Source organism: Phyllobates terribilis, unplaced genomic scaffold, assembly GCF_046119375.1.
Source record: "Phyllobates terribilis strain yellow unplaced genomic scaffold, ASM4611937v1 Scaffold_7__3_contigs__length_470593459, whole genome shotgun sequence".
Taxonomy (NCBI): Eukaryota; Metazoa; Chordata; class Amphibia; order Anura; family Dendrobatidae; genus Phyllobates; species Phyllobates terribilis.
In genome coordinates, this window is record NW_027362767.1 from 172,643,323 (window position 1) to 172,668,477 (window position 25,155).

The following is a 25,155-nucleotide window of genomic DNA, read 5'->3' on the forward strand; positions in this document are numbered from 1 at the left end:
AAATCTGAAAATGTTCTTGACAAGAGTGATATGATTAATCGACTTACCTATAGTGAACAATGTGCACATCTTGTGTTAGAGCATTTAAGTTATGACAATAAAGAAAGCAATTTGATTACAGTAGATGATCGACAATTCCAAACACCTAACCCAAGTTATTACCCAAAGAAACGAGGGTAGAAGCTATCACTGTATTCCAGAAATTGGTAGAAAAAGATCTAAGGAAATTCCAAAAAAGTATTGAGTCATCACAGCAGCGTAGCCATAACCTTTCTGTAGATGAATGGTCTGCGATAAAGATACTGTCGAAGAATAAAAATTTATTTATCAAAAAATCAGATAAGGCTGGCTGTGTTATCATGGTGGACTCTCTGTTGTATGAAAAATCAGTCTATCATATTCTTGATGATAATAATACATATAAGAAGGTCATGTCAGATCCCACTGAGGATTACAGGCGAGCTCTAGTGCGTCTTGTGGAGGATGGTGAGAGAATGGGAGTTTTTTCAGATAGAGGAAAAAAAACTCTGCTCCCACAAAATCCCATTATGCCCATCTTTCATGGTCTTCCCAAGACGCACAAAGGGGTCTTTTCCCCACCTCTTCGCCCAATTATAGCTAGTATAAATTCACTAAATGAAGGACTTAGTAAATGGGTTGATTTCCATTGGCAACCACTTATACAGAGAACACCAGCCTACTTAAAAGAGACTACTGCAGTGATTGAATCCATCAAGAAATTTCAGAGAGAAAAAAAATTGTACTTTGTTACATGTGATATAGTAAACCTATTTTCATGTATTCCACATGAGCTTGCTATAGAAGCAATTAACTATCATCTCCAGAGATATAGTGCTTACACCGATGAAATAAAAGAGATGATAATACGGAGTACAGAATATCTACTTGCACATAATTTCTTTATGTTCAATTCAGAGTATTTTATACAGGTAACAGGTTCCCCGATGGGCTCACATTTCTCCACCTCCATGGCAATTCTTTACGTTGCATGGTGGGAGGAGAAAATGATTTTTTCTGACTGCAATGCTTTTAAAGACCAAATTCTTTTTTACAGCGGTATGTGACCAATATTATAATGATCCTTATAGGGGACATAAATAATTTTGAACAATTTAAAGTTTATATGAATAACAATAGTGATGAGCGAGCATGCTCGCTACTGCTCGGTGCTCGCCCAAGCATCTCACTGCTCGAGATGCTTGGAGCTCGCCGAGTATTTCCGGGTTGCTCGGGTGGGAACTCGGGTCCCCTCCCTGCATGTTTGGGGCTCTTTAGAGAGCCAATGAACATGCAGGGATTGCCTGCCATGCACTGTAATGCCGTAGCCATGTTGGTTGTTGTTACAGTGATTGGCTGGTCGCATAGTGGGATCAGGTCTATATCAGACCTGGCGCCACCATGCTCGTCACAGTCACTCCGGAATTAGACAGTGTAGGGAGAGGTGCTGAGCTAGGGAGAGATTTGATTGTGTATTAGGTAGTGTAGGGAGAAAAACCATACATTACACATATCCATCTTAAAAAGCAGTCCTTCTGAGGACTAATCCATCTGCAGAGATATCAGGCAGGCAGGGTATATAGCAGACTGCAGTGCATATAACACAAGAGGCTCCATTCCAATTCTGCCTTCTGCTGCTGTTAGAAATTTCTATACAAAGGCCCAGGTCTCAGGGGCCAGGATTACTTTTCTTTGGATCTTAATCCTCATTATTTGCTTAAAAAGCAATCCAGAGAACACCATTTTTTCTGCACCATTTGCTTGTTGGCACTGCAGAATACAGCCAGGTCCTTTCCATATTAGAGCGCTAGAAATCCAGCTATTTAAAACTGTGTTTTCTCCGTCACACGGATCACATATGCGTTGTCAGAAAATACTGCCATTTCTGGCCGCCATTAAAAATTTCCTTTAGTGTGTCATTGGAAGTGCATTGAGCTGTAGGGTGCATTGCTGCAAAAGGGAAAAAAAAAACTCTTTAAATCTTCTTCCTTAGCGAGTGTGAACGAGCCGAGTGTGACCGGAGCGTAAGTGCAAACGGAAGTAAGTGTGTGACTTGTTTTTTAGTGACTTGGATTCAGGGAGTTTGGAAGGGAGGAATTTGGACTGAATTGCTGTCTATATTTTATTAATTCTTTACATTTCTTTTTACTTAACATTTCTATCTAGTACAACCCCATTAGGAAATGAGCTCCATTATTGGCAATGCTACCCAGTGTACATCTTGCCACATGTATGCAATCCTTGAACAGCTGGTCGGGTTGCATACTGCTGCGTGAGATGTGTGCACATTGTGCGTTTGGAATCCCAGGTACTGGATCTAAATGAGCAGCTGGCAACACTGAGATCCATTGACAATATGGAAAGGAGTCTGCTGCTCACTGAGTAGCTGCTCACTGGTGTAGATGTGGGGGAGGGTGGTAGTAGGGAGCGACAGGACAGTGAGGCCACTAGCTGGGTGACAGTTAGATGGGGGGATAGAGGGAAGAGTGCCAGGGAGGCTAGTCCTGATCTGGCACACCCCAATAAGTTTGCAAAGTTGGCAGATGAGGGGGGTGACAGTACAGGGGTAGCACTGCTGCAGCAAGGCATGTCCCCTGAAAGCCGGAGGAGTGTCACCTCCAGTAAGGAGGGAAATAGGAGAGCAGGGCAGGCCAGGCAGGTGCTGGTAGTGCGGGACTCAATTATTAGGGGAACAGATAGGGCAATCTGTCACAAAGACAGGGATCGTCGAACAGTGTGCTGCCTACCTGGTGCTCGAGTCCGGCACATCGCTGATCGGTTTCACAGACTACTGGGAGGGACTGGTGAGGACCCAGCAGTCATGGTGCACATTGGCACAAATGAAAAAGTTAGAGGTAGGTGGAAGGTCCTTAGAGATGATTTCAGGGAAGTAGGCTGCAACCTGAAAGCAAGGACCTCCAAGGTGGTATTCTCTGAAATACTACCGGTACCAAGTGCCACGCCAGAGAGGCAATGGGAGATTAGGGAGATAGATAAGTGGTTCAAGAACTGGTGTAGGAAGGAGGGATTTGGGTTCCTGGAGAACTGGGCCGACTTCTCAGTTGGCTACAGACTATACGCTAGGGACCGGCTGCACCTCAATGGGGAGGGTGCAGCTGTGCTGGGGGAGAAAATGGCTAGAAGGTTGGAGGAGTGTTTAAACTAGGGATTGGGGGGAGGGTATTCATTTTATAGGTGGGGAAGATAGTGCAGATAGTGACTTGGGCACAAATAAAGAAATTGGGGGTGGGGTTAGAACAGTCAATAAAGTAAGAAAGAATAGAGGTACAGAGAGATACATAAAATGCATGTACACTAATGCCAGACGCCTCACCAACAAAATGGAGGAATTAGAATTAATTTTGCTGGAAAATAATTATGACATGGTAGGGATATCTGAGACGTGGCTGGACGAGAGCCATGACTGGGCAGTTAATTTACTGGGTTATAGTCTATTCAGAAATGACCGTACAAACAAGCGAGGGGGGGGTGTTTATATGTAAAATCATCCTTAAAACCCATCTTGAAGGAGGATATATGTGAATTTAATGGAAATGTAGAGTCCCTGTGGGTGGAGATAAGGGGAGGGGGAAAAAATAATAAATTACTCATAGGGTTTTGTTATAAGTCTCCAACATTAATGGAAGCAGCGGAGAATATCCTCATAAAGCAAATAGATGAAGCAGCAACTCAAGGAGAAGTCATTATTATGGGAGGCTTCAACTACCCTGAAATACATTGGGGGACAGAAACATGTAGTTCAAGCCAAAGTAATAGGTTTTTGACAACTATGAGAGACAATTACCTTTCACAACTGGTTCAGGACCCAACAAGAAGGGGGGCACTGCTAGACCTAATATTAACCAACAGGCCAGACCGCATATCAAATATACGATTTGGGGGTCACTTGGGTAATAGCGATCACAAAATAATACGTTTTCATGTAACCTTTAATAAGATGTGTAGTAGAGGGGTTACAAGGACACTAAACTTCAGGAAGGCAAATTTCCAAAGGTTGAGAGATGATCTTAGTGCAATAAACTGGGACGATATCCTGAGACATAAAGCTACACAAAGCTAATGGGAGACATTTATTAGCATCCTGAATGGGACCTGTGCACAATATATACCCTATGGGAATAGACATGCTAGAAATAGGAGGAAACCACTATGGCTAAATAGAGCTGTAAGGGGTGCAATAAGTGACAAAAAGAAAGCATTTAGAGAACTAAAGCAAGTAGGTAGTGATGAGGCATTAAATAAATACAGAAAATTAAATAAATTCTGTAAAAACCAAATCAAGGCAGCAAAGATTGAGAATCATTGCCAGAGAAAGTAAAAATAACCCTAAAATATTCTTTACCTACATAAATAGTAAAAAACTAAAAAATAATAGTGTTGGCCCCCTTAAAAATAGTCTGGGTGAAATGGTGGATGAGGATAAGGCAAATGCCAATATGCTAAATGATTTTTTATCAACAGTATTTACACAAGAAAATCGCATGACAGAAAACATGATTAGTGATAACAAAAATTCTCCATTAAATGTCACTTGCTTAACACAGCAGGAAGTACGGCGGCGTCTAAAAATCACTAAAGTTGACAAATCCCTGGGTCCGGATGGGATACACCCGCGAGTACTGCAGGAATTAAGTAACGTCATAGATAGACCATTATTTTTAATCTTTAAAGATTCCATAATAACAGGGTCTGTACCACAGGACTGGCGTATAGCAAATGTGGTGCCAATATTCAAAAAGGGGACAAAAACTGAACTTGGAAATTATAGGCCAGTAAGCTTAACCTCTTCTGTGGGTAAAATCCTGGAGGGTTTCCTAAGAGATTTTATACTATAGTGTTAAGGGGATGGTTGCAAACAACTTTATTGTAATGGAACGCAACCGAACCCGGGGTCCGTGATGCAGCCTGGTGGACTGCGGCCGAACACCTTCCGGGTGAGAAGGTAAAACAACCAACTTAAATGACAATCCCCTCCGTGTTACAGCACACTGGAACGGGAATAGGAATACGCACTATCTCCGTTAACAGCACGAGAGATGTGCTATAAATAATATATCTGTAGTCCTGTTGCAGCACAGGGACTACACAGTTGGCGCTAGGATGCGTGTGTGACTCACGCCGGCGAATACGTGCTCCCAGCCGGCGTGCTACCGGACTGAGGAGGGTCCCTCCACGTGGCTTACAGGTGGTACCGGGAATAGGATTGTCTGCAGACTGCTCGGGGTGTAAGGTGACCCCTTTGTCAGAGCCAGGCTGTCAGATGAAGCTACCTGCCTATTTCATCTAGCCTACCTATTTCTGCTAAACCTGCCTGCAGAAACTAAAGCACACATGGAGCCCAAGAGATCAAGCGTCCACCCAACACCATCACTGCTCAATGATCAGAGCACGCCGCCATGTTTGTGGGCGGGCTTTTTAAAGATTAAGCCCTGCCCACCATCGCACCATTGGTGACGTCACCCGCGACCAATCAGGCGGTGCCAGGTCACCGGATCAGCTGACTCCCAAACCACCAATCACGGTCCGCCACGTCACGGGCATACTCAGTACAGAGAATCCTGGACTTAGGCTTCAGCAGCCCTGTCTCCCTCCGCAACCTATGCTTCATGTTGCTAGGCACAAATACCCAAGGGACAACCTGTACATCTCGTGGACCAGCTAGGCGTTGGGACTGACGATGATGCTGAGCAGCATCAGCCCTTGCTGGACTGGAATAGGAGACCACAGAAGATTTTAGACCCATTTCAAATCCAGCAAACACCCGACGCCTAACATTATCCCCCTCCACTTGACGCTCATTTTCCTCAACGAGCAGGGGAGCATGAATGTGGTCCACCGGTTCACAGGGATGATCCTCAGATCCATGGCCCCTCCAATGTACTGAGTAACCTTATTTCCCACGAACCAACTTAGACCCCATAATAACCTGCACCTCTAGATTATCACCCCTGGTGTCTGTAGCAGGTTGGGGTTCAGCGAGTTTTGTCAGGTGAACGGGTCTAAAGAGCGACACATGGAAAGTGTCATGACTCCTCAGGTGTCGTGGTAACTGTAACCGGTACATTACAAAGTTTACTTGGGCCAAAATTTTGAAAGGACCAATAAAGCGGGGGGGGGCAAACTTAGCAGATTCCCCGCATACTTTAGTATTGCGAGCCATGAGCCACACTCTGTCGCCCGGATAGAATATGGGAGCAGGACGACGAAGAGTGTCAGCCGACTCTCTATCTGTGGAGTCCACCATGGGTAACGGGTGGAGAAGGCCAGCCGGACTTTGATGGGATGGCTTATCAGAAGGCACATGCAAGAACATATTCCTTAACGTCCTGGCACCACCGGGGCCACCAATAGGACCGTTGAAGGGACTTTGTGGTACGTTTGACCCCAAGATGGGCTCCGATCTTAGGAGCATGAGCCCAGGAGAGCACCTCCTTTTGTAGATTAGGGGGAACGAACGTCCTCCCCGAAGGAAGGTGGTTTAAGGACACTGGGGCCACCCTCCACATACTTCCTGAAGGAACGGTGAGCCTTGGCTCGTCATCGTCATCAGCTGTATCCATGGACTGGGACAAAAGGTCTACCCAAGGGTTCTTTTTGACATAATCTGACAAGACCTGGGTCTTGGGGACAGACAGAGGATCTGTGCCGGGAGCCACATCGGTAGAAGGGTCAGAGACTACCCTCCGGGTGACTGTAACCATACACTGAGACACACAATTCTCACTCCAGGAAGAAATTCTCCCCGTATTCCAGTCAATGTGTGGAGTGTGACAACGTAACCATGGAAGACCAAATAACACCTCATCTAATCCACTGGGAATAATAAGAAAAGAGATAACCTCCCAGTAACCCTGAGGGAATGACATGGTGAGGGGAATCGACTGGTGGGTGATTTGCGTGTCCAGGAGTGAACCGTTGACTACCCTAATGTTCATTGGTCTTGGCAGTAACTCTATAGGGATGGCATGCCTCTGGGCAAACGTAGATGACAAAAAATTGTCATCGGCGCCAGAATCCACCCACGCCTTGGCAGTAACTGTGGATGCTCCGATGGACAATGTCACCTTATACAATAATTTGGAGGAAGAAGCCCCAGAATCTAACACACCTCCTCCAACGGTGGTTAGACACACTCGTTTTCCGACTGCTTGGAACCCTTGTTAAAGGGGTACTCCAAGAGATGTGCAGGTCGGGAACGAGAGGGGCTAGACTCAGTTCGGGATATATCCATAGCCTCAGGCTCCGGGTCGAGAGTCGCGGATTTGGAAATGGGTCTAGAGAAGGATGGTGCCAACCGACACTGAGATCTGGGGACCACCAGCTCTAACTTATGTTCTGCATGACGCAAATATATTTGGTTAGCGAAAGAGATTATCTCCTCTAGAGAGGTTGGAATCTCTCTGGTAGATAGAGCATTTTTAATATGCCCAGCCAGACCCTTCCAGAACACCGGGATTAAAGACCGCTCAGACCAATCCAATTCAGCCGCTAAGGTTCTGAATTGGATGGCATAGTGGCTGGCGGTGACCGAACCCTGGACCAATGCAAGAAGCTTAAGAGCTGTATCATGCGTGACCTGAGGACCTAGGAAAACACTCTTTAGGGCATTGAGAAAGAGACCCGCATTAGCCACTACCAGGTCATTGCGCTCCCGCAGAGGGGTAGCCCACTCCAGAGCCCTGTGGGAGAGTAACGAAATGACATAACCCACTTTGGTTTTTTCAGAGGGGAACCATGCCTCCATCATCTCCAATTGAATGGAGCATAAATTAATAAAACCCCTGCAGGATTTACTGTACCCAGAAAATTTTTCCGGGAGAGCAAAACGGGGTGATGGGGCATTTGCAGCTGCCGCAGCATTTACCTCAGCCGAGTTAACCAGATTGGCTGCTTGAGAAGCCGCCTGGGTAGCTACTGCAGTGATATCAGCTACCGGGTCAGCTTGTTCCAGAGTCCTAAGTCTGGCCTCAAGTTGCTGTATATAGCGCTGCAGTTGCTGGTTGTCAGCCATGTTCGGCAAGACCCTGGCGCTCTGATACTGTTAAGGGGATGGTTGCAAACAACTTTATTATAATGGAATGCAACCGAACCCGGGGTCCGCGATGCAGCCTGGTGGACTGCGGCCGAACACCTTCCGGGTGAGAAGGCAAAACAACCAACTTAAATGACAATCTCTTCCGTGTTACAGCACACCGGAGCGGGAATAGGAATTTGCACTGTCTCCATTAACAGCACGAGAGATGTGCGATAAATAATATATCTGTAGTCCTGTCGCAGCACAGGGACTACACAGTTGGCGCTAGGATGCGTGTGTTTCTCACGCCGGCTAATACGTGCTCCCAGCCGGCGTGCTACCGGACTGAGGAGGATCCCTCCACGTGGCTTACAGGAGGTACCGGGAATAGGGTGTCTGCAGACTGCTCGGGGTGTAAGTCGACCCCTTTGTCAGAGCCAGGCTGTCAGATGAAGCTACCTGCCTATTTCATCTAGCCTGCCTATTTCCACTAAACCTGCTTGCAGAAACTAAAGCACACGTGGAGCCCAAGAGACCAAGCGTCCACACAACACCATCACTGCTCAATGATCAGAGCGCGCCGCCATGTTTGTGGGCGGGCTTTTTAAAGATTAAGCCCTGCCCACCGTCGCACCATTGGTGACGTCACCCGCGACCAATCAGGCGGTGCCAGGTCACCGGATCAGCTGACTCCCAATCCACCAATCATGGTCCGCAATGTCACGGGCATGCTCAGTACAGAGAATCCTGGACTTAGGCTTCAGCAGCCCTCTCTCCCTCCGCAACCTATGCTTCATGTTGCTAGGCACAAATGCCCAAGAGACAACCTGTACATCTTGTGGGCCAGCTAGGCATTGGGCCTGAGGATGATGCTGAGCAGCATCATCCCTGGCTGGACTGGAATGGGAGACCACAGAAGGTTGTAGACCCATTTCAAATCCAGCAAATGCCCAACTTCTAAGAGGTTCATACACTAAATCAATTTAACAACAAGCTTTTTAGTGCACCTGGAAGGAAGACTACAGAAGTCCAGTTACCGAACATTATACCGCCCCACATCATCAGAAGTATTTTTTACAATACTGGGCTACGAGCCAGATGTCCAGCTGCAAGTGTTCCATTGACCTCACTTCACCATTCTCAAAGGTGCAGAGCAAGGCCACAATGGAGGCTGGAGCATTTATACATTCCCAAAAATGACTCTTAGTGATTTCAACAAATATCTAAATTTTACCTTCCGTCTTGAATATAATAATTTGCTGACTCTTTTAACATGTTTTGTTTTTCATTTCCTCATATCTCCCAGTGACTTCTATTATAAAAAAAAGAAAATCAATGGTTTGATTTAGATTGAAAAACAAGAGAGGTATATAAGCAACCCAAGAGCTTCATCCTTCTAGCAATTATTCTCCAAGCCTCCATCTTCACTTCCTACAGAATAGAGAATGGACGATGTTATGTTTCCCCTTTGGGTTATGATGATAATTTTGATTCCACTCCATATATCCACTTGTCCTGAAAATCAGTCATATAGAATGAGAAGCAACATTGACAATAATTCTCCAATGGGCTACTCAAGAGATGGAGACATTACCATTGGTGGAGTTTTTCAGATACTTTTATTGTGTCACAAAGAAGCCCAAAGCTTTAGGGCTCCACCACTTGAAGCCACCTGCACAGTGTAAGTATTGATCCAATGCCAATGACAGATATCTGCATTAGGGCATTAAATCTTGAATGATTCCTTAAAACAGAAAACATCTAGCTCAGGTTTTCAGATGTGGCCGAGGCGAATTTCATACGGCATTGTATTGTTTTGTAGTGGTGACCTCAATGACGTAGAGTAGTAAGTAAGAAGGCTAATGTGGCAGGAGCCCAGGATAATGGGGGTGAAGTGGCTTGGCAATACACTACTCCCATACTTCGAACTTGCAGGCTACAGGGGCACCAAATTGAATTTTTGCCTCTATCTTTAGCTTACTGTGCTAACTAAAGGTGTATAGAAAGACATTAATTAAGAAAAAAATTTTAAGAGATTACTTTTTTTTTTCTTTGGCAAACATTATAGCTTGGGCTTATTCAAGTCAAAATGGCTGAGTTGCAATACCAGGCAGAGTCTGTGAAAACAGATCCCCTTTTCTAATCTCATACAAATAGAGAAAAGTGTATGTGACAAAATTTGATTTGCTAGATATCTTCGAACTTAGCCCGAAAATTTAAATTGCGTTGAATTTAATCCATGTGAATCGATTTACTAAAATCTATTATGGTGGGAGGTCAGAGCATAATTGATGGATGGTTTAAAAAATCAAAAAATATTATATGCATTTCACAGCTCGTCTATTGTGGCAACTCAGTTCCCTGCTCGGTCCTCTGCTGACTTGCTTCCCTCCTCCATCTCCAGTCTTCTTTCATCTTTAGTCTTATTCCTTCTTTCACACCTCACTAGACCTGAAAAGACATCATAACATGCATCAACCCCTCACGAAGTCATAATGTCAATTCAGGTCTAGTCAGTGCAGGAGGCGCCGGAGAGTGAAGATGGAGGAGGACACGGGAAGGAGGAAGAGATCACGTAGAGCACCAGTTGGGAACATGCAGCACCAAGACCAGGTGGGGAGCTGCAGCACAAATTTTTTTCTAACATCTTCTGGCCCTAAAAAGTATTATGTAAAAAGGTGAGTGAGCAAACTGATTCTCAAAAACTGTTAGTTCTGTTAAATCTGATTTTTTTGTGAAATTCAAAGTGAATTTGATTTGCCTTGAATTTATTTTTGCATTTCTTAGTATATTAGCATTAGATAAGTCTACAGAAACCTTTTGCTGCTCCCCATCCTTTCCCCATACCTCTACAGTACATGGTCCATCTCCTTCAGGACCAGTCACACACACAGTGAATAGTTATATTTTATAGAATTTCCTTAAATTTTAACTTTTAAGCACTGAAAACAAACCTAGCTCGCTGAATCACACAGTAGACTTTATAATCTTTACTTTTTTATCCCAATCAAAAGCAAATTGGATGCAGCGACTAATCACACAATTAAATGCATTAAATGTCTAAAAATATATATTTTATCTGGGAGCTTTGATTTAATTTTATGCAACAAAATATTTGATTTACTTGCTAAAAATACAATTGATGAAATTAAAATTAATTTTCGACCAACTAAATTCTTTGGAATTAAAAAAAAAAGTGTAGCATGACATAAATGTCGAAAATCATTTCAGAGATATGGAAGTCTATGGACTTTCTTTTGTAGGTGACATTATGACTTCCATTTCTCTGTTCTGTTCAACAACCCAAGAAATGGAATTCATGTGGAGGATGGATCAACTACAAAATAGATGTAAAGGGAGTCCATGTTGGTTCCCTTTATGATGTCCATCATTTTACTAGGAAAATAATGCAGAATTTCTTTTTCTCATAAAACGATAGGCACCATAATGGGAACAAGACCAACCCCATAGTAAGAGACAATGGGTGAGCAGTAGCCTGCAAAGAGACTACTAGAAAAGAACAAGGTAGATTACCTTGACAGCAGAGTTGAGGATAGAATAGACAGGCAGCGGAGTTGAAAATGGATAGGAGGGGTACAAGAGTATTTAGAGGAGAGGCCCAAGAGTAGGATTTTGTACTAGTCTAAGTGAGATATTGACCTGTATAAGTATTTTTGTTGACTCAAGGTTGAGTAAGAAGTGAATTTGAGAAATATTTTGTGTGATGAAGGAGGCAAGAGATGGTAAAGATTTGAGTAAAAAATATTCTTTTAAAGAGGATGTTAAGAGCCAATGAATGGACTTGTAAGACTGAGAAAATATAGAGCTATTAACTGATAGTGATAGCTCTAGTAGAGAGGTTGATAGAGATGGTTGAAAGGGAAGTAGAAGAAGATAGCTGATGCTGAAAACTCTAGAAATCCATGTAATAGAGCAGGAACATGGGCATAAAGCAATTAGTTAACTTTATTCTACATGTGCCAATCACGTGTTCCCCACCGACTCCTACTTCTTAATTCTAGGCCTGTTTTCCAGTATCTCCAGCATCTTCTGGCTTTTATTTATGCAACTGAGGAAATAAATGCCAATAATGATATATTGCCCAATATATCTCTGGGCTTCCGTCTTTATGACTCTTGTGAGTGTGAGACTCTTGCGATAAAGAGCACATTAAGCATCCTGTCAGAGGGACAAGACCTCATTCCTAACTACTCTTGTGAGAAGACATCAAGAATAACAGCATTCATTGGACATTTATTATCTTCATCCACATATATAATAGCTCAAATAACTCAGTTATATAGCTACCCCTTGGTAAGTAAACTATAAGGACAAAATCATTGGGACCCTACCACATTACACAGGAGCTTTTATGACCTCCAATTCTACATTCATCAGGATTAATATGGAGTTGGTTCCCCTTTGCAGCTATAAACAGCTTCAACTCTTGTAGGAAGCCTTTCTGCAAGATTTTGAAGGTGTCTGTGGGAATTTTTGTTGATTCACCCAGAAGAGCATTTGTGTGGTGCTGGCTCACAATCTCCATTCTAGTTCATCCCAAAAGTGTTGGATGAGGTTGAGGTCAGAACTCAGTGTGGTTGGTCAAGTTCTTCTACACCAAACCCAACCATGTCTTTGGGGACTTTGTTTTATGCACTGTCCACATATAGTGATGAAACACCAACTTGGTTACTCATCTGTTAATTAGGTGGCAAACTAAACTAAAGTACAGAGAATCAAATGTTTGAACATACAGTACATAGAAAAACAGCTAGGCACAGTAGTGAGGCTGCATTTAAATTTTCCCCTTTATTACATCACAAAAAAGTATATGGCCATGCATTTTGTGTGCACTGTGTGCTTCATCATTTTATGTGTATGTGTGTTGCTGAGCCAGCTCAATATAGTAAGGGGGCATATCATTTCTAAATGTATGGTGCATGTTACCAAGAGTTTACATCATGATCTGTTGGGAGTATTTGAATACTGAACTTATGATGCCGATCTCTTTTGATGATTGTGATTATTCCTACCATGTTAGCATTTTACAAGTCAAAGGTGTAGCTATGGAGGGTTCAAAGGTAGCATTCACTCCTGGGCCCAGGTACCTCAGGAAGCCCATAGACTTCTCTGCTACATACGAAGACACAAGTATTAGTATTGGCATGTTAGGCTGACAATACACATTAGATGGCTGTCTTTTTCAGCTGACAGCCATCGCAGCTGACACTCTCATACACGGGATCGCTCGCTTGGCTGAGTAATCCTGTGCTCTCTATGAAAAAGCTGATGGATAACATGTTGGCCAGCGGCTTATCTCAAGGAGAAGAATGCGATCGGCAGTCTGAAATCAGACATGCGCGATTGACACCTCTCCAGATCATCAGTTTGCCAGTGCCCCCATTAGACCGTCGACCAAACCCGTTAATATCATTGGAACCATCCGACTTTAGTCTAATGTGTATGGGGGCCCTTAGGCAGGGAGTTGGATTACAGATTCAGCATTGTGGCACAGGACCGCAAGTTACTCCTCTGCTTGCCACTGTTGATATCTTTACACAGATCATCACATAACCAATAATTATCATGAAGCCAAAGCCTAATCTGTTTGTGCTCCGTATGTACAGTATGTATTATTAGCTATGGCATTCTTTTGTAGATCAGCTACGGTGCAACAGATCCAATATTTAATGATAGGATACAGTTTCCATCAGTTTATCGAACTATTCCGAATGAGTATCATCAGTTCCAGGTGATCCTACAACTTCTGCTGCACTTTAACTGGACATGGATTGGAATCATATCCACGGATGATGACAGCAACATAAAAGCTACTAGTGAACTAAAGCAGCTATTGGGATACAATGAAATATGTGTGGAATTTCTTGTAGTCATATCCATGTCCAAAAATTATAACAAACTCATTACAGTGTTAAAGATGTCATCATCGAATGTTATAATTCTTTATTCGACCTCTCAAGCTTTCATTGTAATGCTGCAAAAAATCAACTTAAAAGAGGTGCCCAGTAAAGTGTGGATATCCTCCGTCAGCCTGACCATACTTGTGGATCTCAACTTCAAAAAGTATCTATCTGCTTTCAATGGTTCCTTAGTGATAACAGTGCATAAAAAGGATATCGATGGTCTGCAGGAGTTTTTATTGAATTCCACATTACACAGCGTGCCGGATAATCCTTTTGTTGAATTTTTTTGCATGATTCATTTTGGGTTTTGGCATGATTATAAAAAAGAAAATAATTTATGGGTGGAATTTTTAAAAAGTGAAGGCAAGTCGACCTATATCTTTACTTATACAATTTACAACGCGGTTTATTTTCTGGCCAAGGCTTTACATGAAATGTATACCGCAAAACTATTAGTCAAACAATCTCCTAGTAAAAGAATCAAAAAGGTAATATTCTCCATTACCCATGTGATAATTGATTTATTTTGTATCTCATGGACCGTGAGAAAAGAAGAAACACACAGATGTGTGATTTCCAACAATCTCCAGGGTTTGCCTGAGTGTTCATTCCTTTTATACCCTTCATGAATATACACGTTATGTACTTCAATTTAAGTGGCTCATACATAATAGCAAATAGCAGAATTTATAGTTATAAAATAAGTAAAAGACGCTTCCTGTAGCCACCCAGCTTGGTCACACCCCTCAACAGTTCTTTCTTTCAATGTGTTCTCATGAGAGCTAACACACCTTTTGAGATTCGGCAGGTCTGAAGACATTAATTATCTCTCTCTAACTTGAGATACCAAACTTGTATATTTTTTAATTTAAATGATGAACAAAAATTGTGAAATTTTGAAAAAGAAATAAAATAGTTTTGTCTCATCATTTTCAAAAAGCCACAACTTTGTTTTTATTTTTCCATCGATGGAACGTTATGAGTATGGGAGTTGAATCTACAGTAATTTTTCAAAACTTTGACCCTGATTCATCAAGACCAATATTGTTCACGCTGGTCTCAAAGAGAGGGCATAGTCGAAAACAGGCTCCTGATTCATTAAGAGGGACACACCTATTAATGAATCAGGTGCATCTTAAAAGTGGGTGCACACTTCACCACAAATCTTATTCAGAAATTAGAGAAAGATTTGTGGTGCAAGGTATGCCAAAACTCGTCAAAAATCAGATGAGCGGGTGTCCTGCCCTGCCCCGTCCCATCCCAGTTATGCCCCGTCCCATCCCAGCTATGCCCCTTTGGTTATACTGGCATGAACATACCAAAAGTTGCAGATTCTTTGTCTAACCTTGAGTTGTACAAAAAATGTTGAGACTTTTCACAGTGTGTTATGCCAACTTTCTGAGAAACACTTTGGTGAATCAGGGCCTTAATATTTTAGGCCATAAATGTCTGTTAGGTAGAAGAACTCTGGCACCGCATATATGAGAAGAGCAGGGTTCTTCTTGTAGGCAGTTTGCAGGGGTCCTAAAAGTCTATGGCAGTTACAGAAGCAGCTAAGCAGGCATTACAGTATGGCAATATCATATAGATGAGCTATGATAAATTTAGTTTAACAGTTAAATTAACATTCATGCTAAAACCTTTCTCTTTTCTCTAGCTGAATATTTATATGAAAAATGTTCATTTAAGAACACTGGAAGAAGATATATTTTTCACCCTGCAGGGTGATGTAGTAAATAGTTTTGTTATTCTAAACTGGGTTCTTTATCCTAACGGTACAGAAGTGAAATGGCGCGTCGGTACTTTCTTGCCATCACAACAATTTGCAATTAATACAAGTGCAATTATGTGGAATCTAAATTTTACAGGGGTAAGAGCAGAGTATGCAAGCAGATATGCATTTGTAATAGACCACCATTTACCCCATTACTAAAATAGGTTTCTCATTAGCGGATTTGACCTAAATGGGGGTAATTCCATTTAGGAGCTGCTAACAAACAATGAATTGAATGGAAAATAATTTTTCCCACCAGTTACATACAATTCTACATTTTCCCTGCAGTGGCCTTTGTTTTCAATCTGCAAATTCATCTATTTGCGAGGAGATAGACATCCCCTTTTACAATAATTCATAGATTTATTTTACTATACATGAAAGTTGAGCTAAAAAGACCTGAAGACCCTGGTCCTGCAGCCACGTTGGTTCTCCATGGCTGCTGGACCAGAGCACTGTAAATCACCTTCTTCATTTCTAGTGCCTCTTCTGCATATCAGACCCCACAATATCATTACATTGTGGAGCAATATACGTATCATGTTGGGGGGGACCATAAGTGGCACCCGAGATGATACAGGTAGGAGGAGGTTCACACTGGTGCAGTCCAAAGGCCTTAGACTACCAATGTGGACAATAATCAGGATTCTGATAATCTTTTTTGCTCAACTCTACTATATATTAATGTTATAAATAGTAAAAATAACAAATACTAGATTGAATATAAATACCATGCTGCCATGGGATGAGTTATAGATTATTTTTACTCTAAGGGGTTTGCTCATATCTCCATCACAATAATAACAAAAAACACTCATCAGGCTTCCACATACACAGAGGATGTTTTTTAATTGTATAGCAAAAAAAAAATTATATGGAAGCTTTACATCACAACAATTTTATATTTTTGCGATACTGTCAAATTATATTGATTTTGTTGATTCATTTTATAATTGTATTTTTTTTTAAGATTCCACAGTCCATGTGCAGGGAGATATGTACTCATGGAAAAAGAAAATCCCTCCAAATGGGAATGTTGCCCTGCTGCTTTGACTGTGTTCCATGCTCCGATGGGGAAATAGCAAATTTATCAGGTGCGGTCTAACCAAAGTATATCCTAAAAAATAGATGGATAGAATCCAATTCACTTGGAATTTCACAAAAAAAATCCATTTCACCAAAACAGAATTTGTTGCAATTCGATTTTTTGAATCATGCAAAATAATGGCCTACTGCATGCCATTTTGCCTGATTATTTTTAGGGCCAAGAAGGGATTCAAAAACGTAAAAAATAAACATGATACTCAAAGCAATGAAAAAAGAAAAAAAGGTAGCACTCACCAGTCTTCTCGTTAAAAAGCCATAAATTTATTATTCCATTAAAAATGATACAGGGGGAGAATGGAAGGAAACCTCCGGACGACGACCGTTTTGCGCCTTCTTGCGCTTCAACGGGTCCTAAGGTTTGATACCTTTGATATGGCTTTTTAACAAGTAGACCGGTGAGTGCTACATTTTTTTCTTTTTTCATTGCTTTGGACATTTACTCTACTATTGGTAAGCACCTGGTCTTGTTGGAAGTTGTGGACTCTCTTTGTCTCTCATTTGGATTGCGATCCAGGGTATTTGTTCACCAGTTGCACAGGTGCGGACTTTCTCTCTTTGTACAGACAAACCTGATACTCACCTTCCCCTCATTTGCCTTGGCTCCCCAGCTGGTCCTCCTCTGGCTCCGGTCTTCTCTTCCATCTTTAATCTACATCCTTAAGTCAAAAAACATAATAACGTTGTGTGAGGTTTAGTGAGCGCTGGAGACATTGAAGGATGAAGAAGACTGAAGATGATAGAGAAAAGTGGAGGCAAAGGGAGGAAGGTGACCAGCAGAGGACCAGGAAGGACGCTGGAGTGCCAGAACAGCTGAAGGGTAAGATGAGTATTGAATATAATATTTTGATATTCTTAACCCCTCTACTTATTAAGCTCTTTGGTCAGAAGAAACCTCAGAGCATAATATTCTGCTAAAATCAACAATTCGATGCATGTGATAAATTCTATGTGAATCAAATTTTCTGGCCAAGTTCAAATGAATCTGTTGTCAAATTAATTCATTTCTAATAGATAGGAGTCAAAGAAAGAAAAAGTCTATAAAGCAGATTATGTTGCATTTAAAAAATATAATTAATAATGTTTTTTATCACAGGAATGGAAAACTGTATTAAGTGCCCTGAAACTTTCTCATCAAACATAAACCGGACTGTTTGTATAATAAAGACCATAGAATATCTCTCTTATGATGACCATCTTGGATCAACCTTGGCTGCCATAGCCATAAGCTTTGCTGTAGCCTCAACTTTAGTAATGATCACCTTTGTCAAGCACAGGAACACTGCTATAGTCAGAGCTAACAACCAGCACCTTAGCTATGTCCTCCTCATAGCGCTTATCCTGTCCTTCATCTGCTCACTCTTATTCATTGGTCATCCCACAGAAGTCACCTGCCTCTTGAGACATTCACTATTTCTCTTTGTATTTTCAGTTGCCATATCCTCTCTGTTGGGAAAAACCATTACAGTCATCGTTGCCTTTAATGCATCCAAACCGGGGAGCAGGTTTAAAAAGTGGATGGGTTCAAGGGTCTCCATAGGCTTGACTACTTTATGCTCTTTAGGGGAATTTCTCATCTGTGTTACCTGGACAATATGTGCCCCCCCAATTGTAGAATTTGATAGTAAGACATCATATGATAAGCTGATACTGCAGTGTATGGATGTATCTATGCTCTACTTTTATCTTGCAATTTCCTACATTGGTTTTCTGGCTTTATTAAGTTTCATCGTCGCCTACTCAGCTCGGAAACTTCCAGACAACTTCAATGAGGCTCACCATATCACATTCAGCATGCTCATGTTTTGCAGTGTTTGGCTGTCCTTTATACCCACTTACCTGAGCACTAGGGGCAAGTACACGGTAGCAGTAGAAGTTTTTGCCATATTAATCTCTACAGCAGGATTATTGGTGTGTATTTTTACCCCAAAATGTTATGTCATCCTTCTAAAGCCAGAGCTCAATGATAGAAGACACATAAAAATTACTAAAAAAAATAATAAAAAGTACTAAGTGTGATTCTATTGTGTTTTTCTATTTTGAGAACTGAAGTATCTATACTACTACTACTGCTACTACTACTACTACTACTACTATTAGTACTATAATACTGTCAGCTATGTCAGCTCTACTATATTAACTTAGTTTATTTTTTCCTTAACTCCTTTACCTCCAGCCTGTTTTCACCTTCCTGACCACGCCACATTTTCCAATTGTGACTAGTGTCAATTTATGTGGTATCAACTCTGGAACGCTTCAACGGATCCCAGTGATTCTGAGATTGTTTTTTCTTCATGTTAGTGGTACATTTTGGTCAATATAATTTGCATTTATTTATGAAAATATAGAACATTTGATAAAAAAATAAGAATTTTCAAACTTTGATTTTTTTATGCCCTTAATAGCTAAAAAATAACATTTACCACATCTCTCCTTTAAAGCAGCATCCCTTTTAAACCTTCATTTTTTTATTAGGAAGTTAGAAAGGTTAAAAGTTTATCAGCATTTTTCATTTTTCCAACAAAATGTACAAAACCTATTTTTTTAGGGACCACATTACATTTGAAGTGACTTTGAGGGGCTCATGTGAGATAAAACACTCAAAAGTGACACCGATTTAAAAACTGCACCCCTCAAAGTGCTCAAAACCACATTCAATAAGTTTATTAACTCTTTATATGCTTCACAGGAATTAAAGCAACATGGAAGGAAAAAATGAACATTTTAATTTTTCCAAACAAAAATGTTTATGCCCCAAATTTTTCATTTTTACAAGAGAAACAGGAGACCATACAATTTGTTGTGCAATTTCTCCTGAGTAAGCCGATACCCAATATGTGGGGGAAAACTACTGTTTGGGCACATGACAGGACTCAGAAGGGAAGGAACGCCATTTGAGTTTTGGAGAGCAAAATTGGCTGGAATCATTAGCAGATGCCATGTTGCATTTAGAGAGCCCCTGATGTGCCAAAGCCCCTACAAGTGACAATATTTTGTAAACTAGACTCCTCAAGGAACTTATCTAGAGGTGTTGTGAGCATCTTAAATCCACAGATGCTTCACAGAATTTTATTATGTTGAGCCGTGAAAATGAGAAAATTAAGATTTTTCCCACAAAAATGTTGCTTAAGACTAGAGATGAGAGGTGTTCAACTCGAACTGTTCGCCAATCTCAAATTCGAGCTGTTTTGGGCGGTGTTCGAGCCGTTCGACGAACACGAACAATTTGAAAAAAATTTGGCAGTTCGAGGTTATGTTCGATAACTGTTCGTGCACCAAAATCATAGCTGGATTTTTTCTCAGGAATGCTGAAAATTAATGTTAATACGCAGTTTGAGTGTACAGCGGGGCAGGGGGAGGGGCAGGGGATGGATCTCTGCATAAATAATGAAGATCTCCATTTTTTTTTCTCTTTCCCGCATTTACAGTGGGGAGGTGCAATCTGTCAGCCTATCAGCAGCGCACACACGGAGCGAACTGCTTTTTTTCACACAAGCAAGGGCATGTGTCATTGGCAGTGTATGTCACATGTCCTTGCCCTATAACACCCAGCCACTTTCCACGTAGCCACCATTTTCTCACTGCTGCAGCTGCGTGTTAGCCGGCACCACTGTTGCTGTGTGCGCTATACTTTGAGTGTTAATTTCAAGCCAATTTTCGCACAAATCTACAGATAGCTTGGGAGTAGGGAATAGTTGTGATTGCAGTCCTTTTGAAGACTAGGTTACATCATTTCCTACGACTTTTATCAGGCAGGTCTGTGCTCTTAAGTAGATAGGTTGGGAGTAAAGACTAATTGTAAATGCAGTCCTTTTGAGGGCTAGGTTACATCAGTTCCTATCACTTTTATCAAGCAGGTCTGTGCTCTTAAATAGATAGGTTGGGAGTAAAGACTAATTGTAATTGCAGTCCTTTTGAGGGCTAGGTTACATCAGTTCCTATCACTTTTATCAGGCAGGTCTGTGCTCTTAAATAGATAGGTTGGGAGTAAAGACTAATTGTAATTGCAGTCCTTTTGAGGGCTAGGTTACATCAGATCCTATCACTTTTTGCCAGGCAGGTCTGTGCCAGTGCTGTGCAAGTTTTTTTCACAGCATTTGGCTAAATCTAGCTAAGCAAATCCTTTTTGGCCTCTTGCAGTGTGTGTTAGTCAGTGGAGTAGCCTATTTGTGTTGCAAGCTACACCACCTGTGTAGCCTAGTAAAGCTGCACCTAGCCAAGAAAAACCCTTTGGTCATAGCATCATTCTATTAGTCCATCTATACTAACCTCCACCAGGTTTCAAATTCAAAATAATTTTATCTGCATCTAGCTCTGAAAAAATATTTGGGCTTGTAGCAGTGTGTGGGACTTGTTCTATTAGTCCATCTATACTAACCTCCACCAGGCTGCAAATTCAAAATAATTTTTATCTGCATCTAGCTCTGAAAAAATATTTGGGCTTGGGCTTGTAGCAGTGTGTGGGACTTGTTTTATTAGTCCATCTATACAAACCTCCACCAGGTTGCAAATTCAAAATAATTTTTATCTGCATCTAGCTCTGAAAAAATATTTGGGCTTGTAGCAGTGTGTGGGACTTGTTCTATTAGTCCATCTATACTAACCTCCACCAGGTTGCAAATTCAAAATAATTTTTCTCCATCTAGCTCTGAAAAAATATTTGAGCTTGTAGCAGTGTGTGGTACTCATTGTATTAGGCCATCTATACCAAGCTCCACCAGCTTTAAAGTTAATAATAATTTTTAGCTGCATCTTGCCTGGAAAATAATTTTGAGCATATTAGCAGTGTGTGGTACTCATTCTATTAGGCCATCTATACTAAGCTCCACCAGCTTTCAAATTACTAATAATTTTTAGCTGCATCTTGCCTGGAAAATAATTTTGGGCATAGTAGTAGTGTGTGGTACTCATTGTATTAGGCCATCTATACCAAGCTCCACCAGCTTTGAAATTAATAATAATTTTTAGCTGCATCTTGCCTGGAAAATAATTTTGGGCATATTAGCAGTGTGTGGTACTCATTCTATTAGGCCATCTATACTAAGCTCCACCAGCTTTCAAATTACTAATAATTTTTAGCTGCATCTTGCCTGGAAAATAATTTTGGGCATAGTAGAAGTGTGTGGTACTCATTGTATTAGGCCATCTATACCAAGCTCCACCAGTTTTGAAATTAATAATAATTTTTATCTGCATCTAGCCCGGAAAATAATTTTTCTTCCCAATAGTGGTAGCAACAGAAATATGGGGCGCGCTCCTGGCTAATAAAAATATACGCTTCATAACAAAAAACACCAGCCTAGCGCACTGCATTAATAAGATGGCATCACCATCTCTCCCAGTGCTAGGCCTACTACGCCGGCTAGCATTCCTGTGCCTAAAACACAATGTATGGGTCCGCGCTAGCCACGATGCAGAGGGGTCTAAAGCTGCTGCTAACGCTTTATCACAATTCAATTGGCAGATTTTCACAGAGCTCCTCCTCAACGCCCACCCATCGGGCAACAGTTGCCCACCCTACCTATGGGATCTAGTGGCGAATAGTTGATGCCATTAATCAGAGCGTCAGTTGCCCCGTCGACGTGTCAAGCATACGGTAAGGCATGGGAAGAGTGGACACGACTAGTAGCAGGCAGACGGGTTGACCAATGTGAACAAGCCAGATTACAAGTCACCATTGAATTTCTCCACCAGATAATGATGAGGGGCATATCAGGGGCGTCAGCACAGCGGTGTCTGACCGGAGTAGCATTTCACTTCCAACTACTGAATTGGGGAGATGTGACAAAGAGATTCATCATCAGACAATCCATAAAAGGGTGGTAAAGGGGTCAGCCAAGTCAGGAGTGTAGACGTCCCGTCCCGTGTCACTAAAACTGATTTCTCACATCATATCCCTAACACCATTAACATGACACTCACAATTTGAAGCAACACTACGGTCTACTGCATTTGCGATCGCCTTCTTCGGGGCACTATGCATAAGCGAATTAGTCCCTCAATCCAAAATTACCACCAGTGGAGGCTTATTACACCAGGACGTAGTCATAGCCAATAATGCAATACGTCTACGCATATGCCAATCGAAAACGGTTTCAGCGGGCAGGGGCACTTGGGTACTTCTACAACCCACAAACGGTACACTGAGTCGGGTAACAATAGTAAAAACATATATAACCATCAGATCACAAAGTAATTTCTTCCTATCACACATTGATGGAACGCCATTATCAAGATACCAGTTCCAAGCTATATTTAATAAATGCATAACATCGGCAGGGAACCACCCCAAAGATTACGGGAGACACACATTCCGCCTAGGCGCGGCCATGGAAGCAGCAAGAGCAGAACTGTCAGAAACGGAAGTTCAGAGGATAGGGAGATGGCGATCCACGTGTTTGGCGAGATACATAAGACCGGACTTCTTATCCTAATGTGGTTTGTTTCTTTTACAGGTGACGCTAAGCCAACAGTGTGGGTGATAGGCCACTCGTATATATATTGAGCAGAAAAAAGGGCGAAAGTCCACCCAGGCGGCAGGAAATTAGAGTTTCATAACACATATTTCAACTGGAGAGGTATTAGAGGCCTGCTATGGCCACAGGTACTAATGGAGGCAATCAAGGTAGGGAGAGAGGCAAGAGGTCCGGTCATCTTAGTTATACAGGCCGGGGGAAACTACCTAGGTCATCACAAGAGCGCATAACTAATGGCAATAATGAAACTAGACAGTGAGCGCTTCAGAGAATTTTTCACAAAACTAACTATAGTATGGTCAGAGATTGTGCCGATAGCGGTATGGCAGGGTGCGCGAGACATCACGGCCATCGAACGGACAAGGCGGGTAATAAATATTCGGATGGCAAAATTTAGAAGAGACAGAGGCGGTGTAGTGATACAACACCGACAACTGGAAGGAGATAAAGCAGGCCTCATACGGCCCGACGGTGTTCACTTAATGGATATTGGACTGGACATATTCCTGTCAGGACTCCAGGACGGAGTGGAAGAAGCATTAAGAGTGATGGATGGGGGTCAGAGTCCTGCATACGAGTACGCAGGATCCTAAGTGGACTGGAAATAGAAAGGACATGTTAGAGAGTTACACTTGTTGGCCAACTTGCCGGTGTGGAGACCCAGGGCATGCTGCAACAAGTTGAATTATTTTAGAAATAAAATGCCTTTCTAATGGAATGAGCATAAAGAGTTAATAAAGCTGTGACCGATCCTCACCCATCCAGTTGTAAGAGTTACATTATTGTATTGTCAAGGAAAGGGGGTCGGTAGGGGGGCTGAGCATCTGGGTTTGGTTGGGGGTCCCCACAGTCTGCCTAGGCTAGATGCATTTAAAAATTCTTATTAGATACACAGGCGGTGCAGCTTGCTTCGCAGCTGGGCTACTACGCCCAAAGTATTGCTTAGACTAGATGCAGTTAAAAATTCTACGCTGACTAGCAGACACTGAAGCTTTGGAGCAGACCTCTGAGTAAACAGCTCTTCAGACTCAACCATCTGTGTTACCCCAAGCCATAGTGTATGTAGTTTCTTACAGTTAAAAGGGGGGGGGAGCGACCCAACCCACCTGGAATTGACGATGCCAACGTCACGTAAAACACAGTAAGGGGACTCCAAAAAGAGTCTCCATTTTTTCCAAAAATTGTGGCACAGACATCACTTAAGTGGCATCAATTGCCCAAGAGTTGTTTAAAACGGTTGGTGAGGTGATTTTACCAAATCCTCAAGCTTTTAGTCTCCCCAGGATGACACAGGGGTAGAAAAGTCCTTGCGGATCCATGATTTGTTCATCTTTATGAACGTGAGTCTGTCTACATTCTCAGTGGACAGCCGCATGCGCTTATCTGTCAGCACACCACCAGCAGCGCTGAATACACGTTCAGAGAGAACGCTGGCTGCAGGGCATGACAAGATCTCCAAGGCGTGAGTGGGGAGCTCAGGCAATTTTTCCAGATTGGAATACCAAAAAGAGCAAGGGTCCAGTGACACAGTCATGGCTTCAATGTTCACTTGGAGATACTCCTGTACCATCCTCTCTAGGCGTTGACTATGTGTCAGACTTCTTGTCTCCTGTGGCCTTGCAAAGGATGGTCTAAAAAAGTGGTGAAACGATTCCACAAAATTGCTGTTACCAGCAGATACTGTGTTACTGTTATGGATTGAGTGATGAAGACTCGACAGTCCCACAGTTTGCAAGTTAGAACTGTGAGATTCACTACGTGCACCATTGGTGTTTTGTGGAAAAGCGCATGTAAGATTCTGCAACAGCCTCTGCTGATACTCCT

At 42.1% G+C, this 25,155-nt stretch overlaps 1 protein-coding gene across 1 annotated transcript; it reads left to right on the forward strand.

Annotated features, from left to right (window-relative positions):
- The first annotated feature begins 359 nt into the window (after positions 1 to 359).
- On the forward strand, positions 360 to 18,868 carry LOC141155455 (vomeronasal type-2 receptor 26-like). Its single transcript, XM_073642320.1, has 6 exons — positions 360 to 486; positions 619 to 950; positions 13,713 to 14,465; positions 15,635 to 15,847; positions 16,722 to 16,845; positions 17,952 to 18,868. Exons 1-6 carry the CDS (start codon positions 360 to 362, stop codon positions 18,866 to 18,868), a joined length of 2,466 nt encoding a protein of 821 aa, XP_073498421.1.
- The last annotated feature ends 6,287 nt before the right edge of the window (positions 18,869 to 25,155 follow it).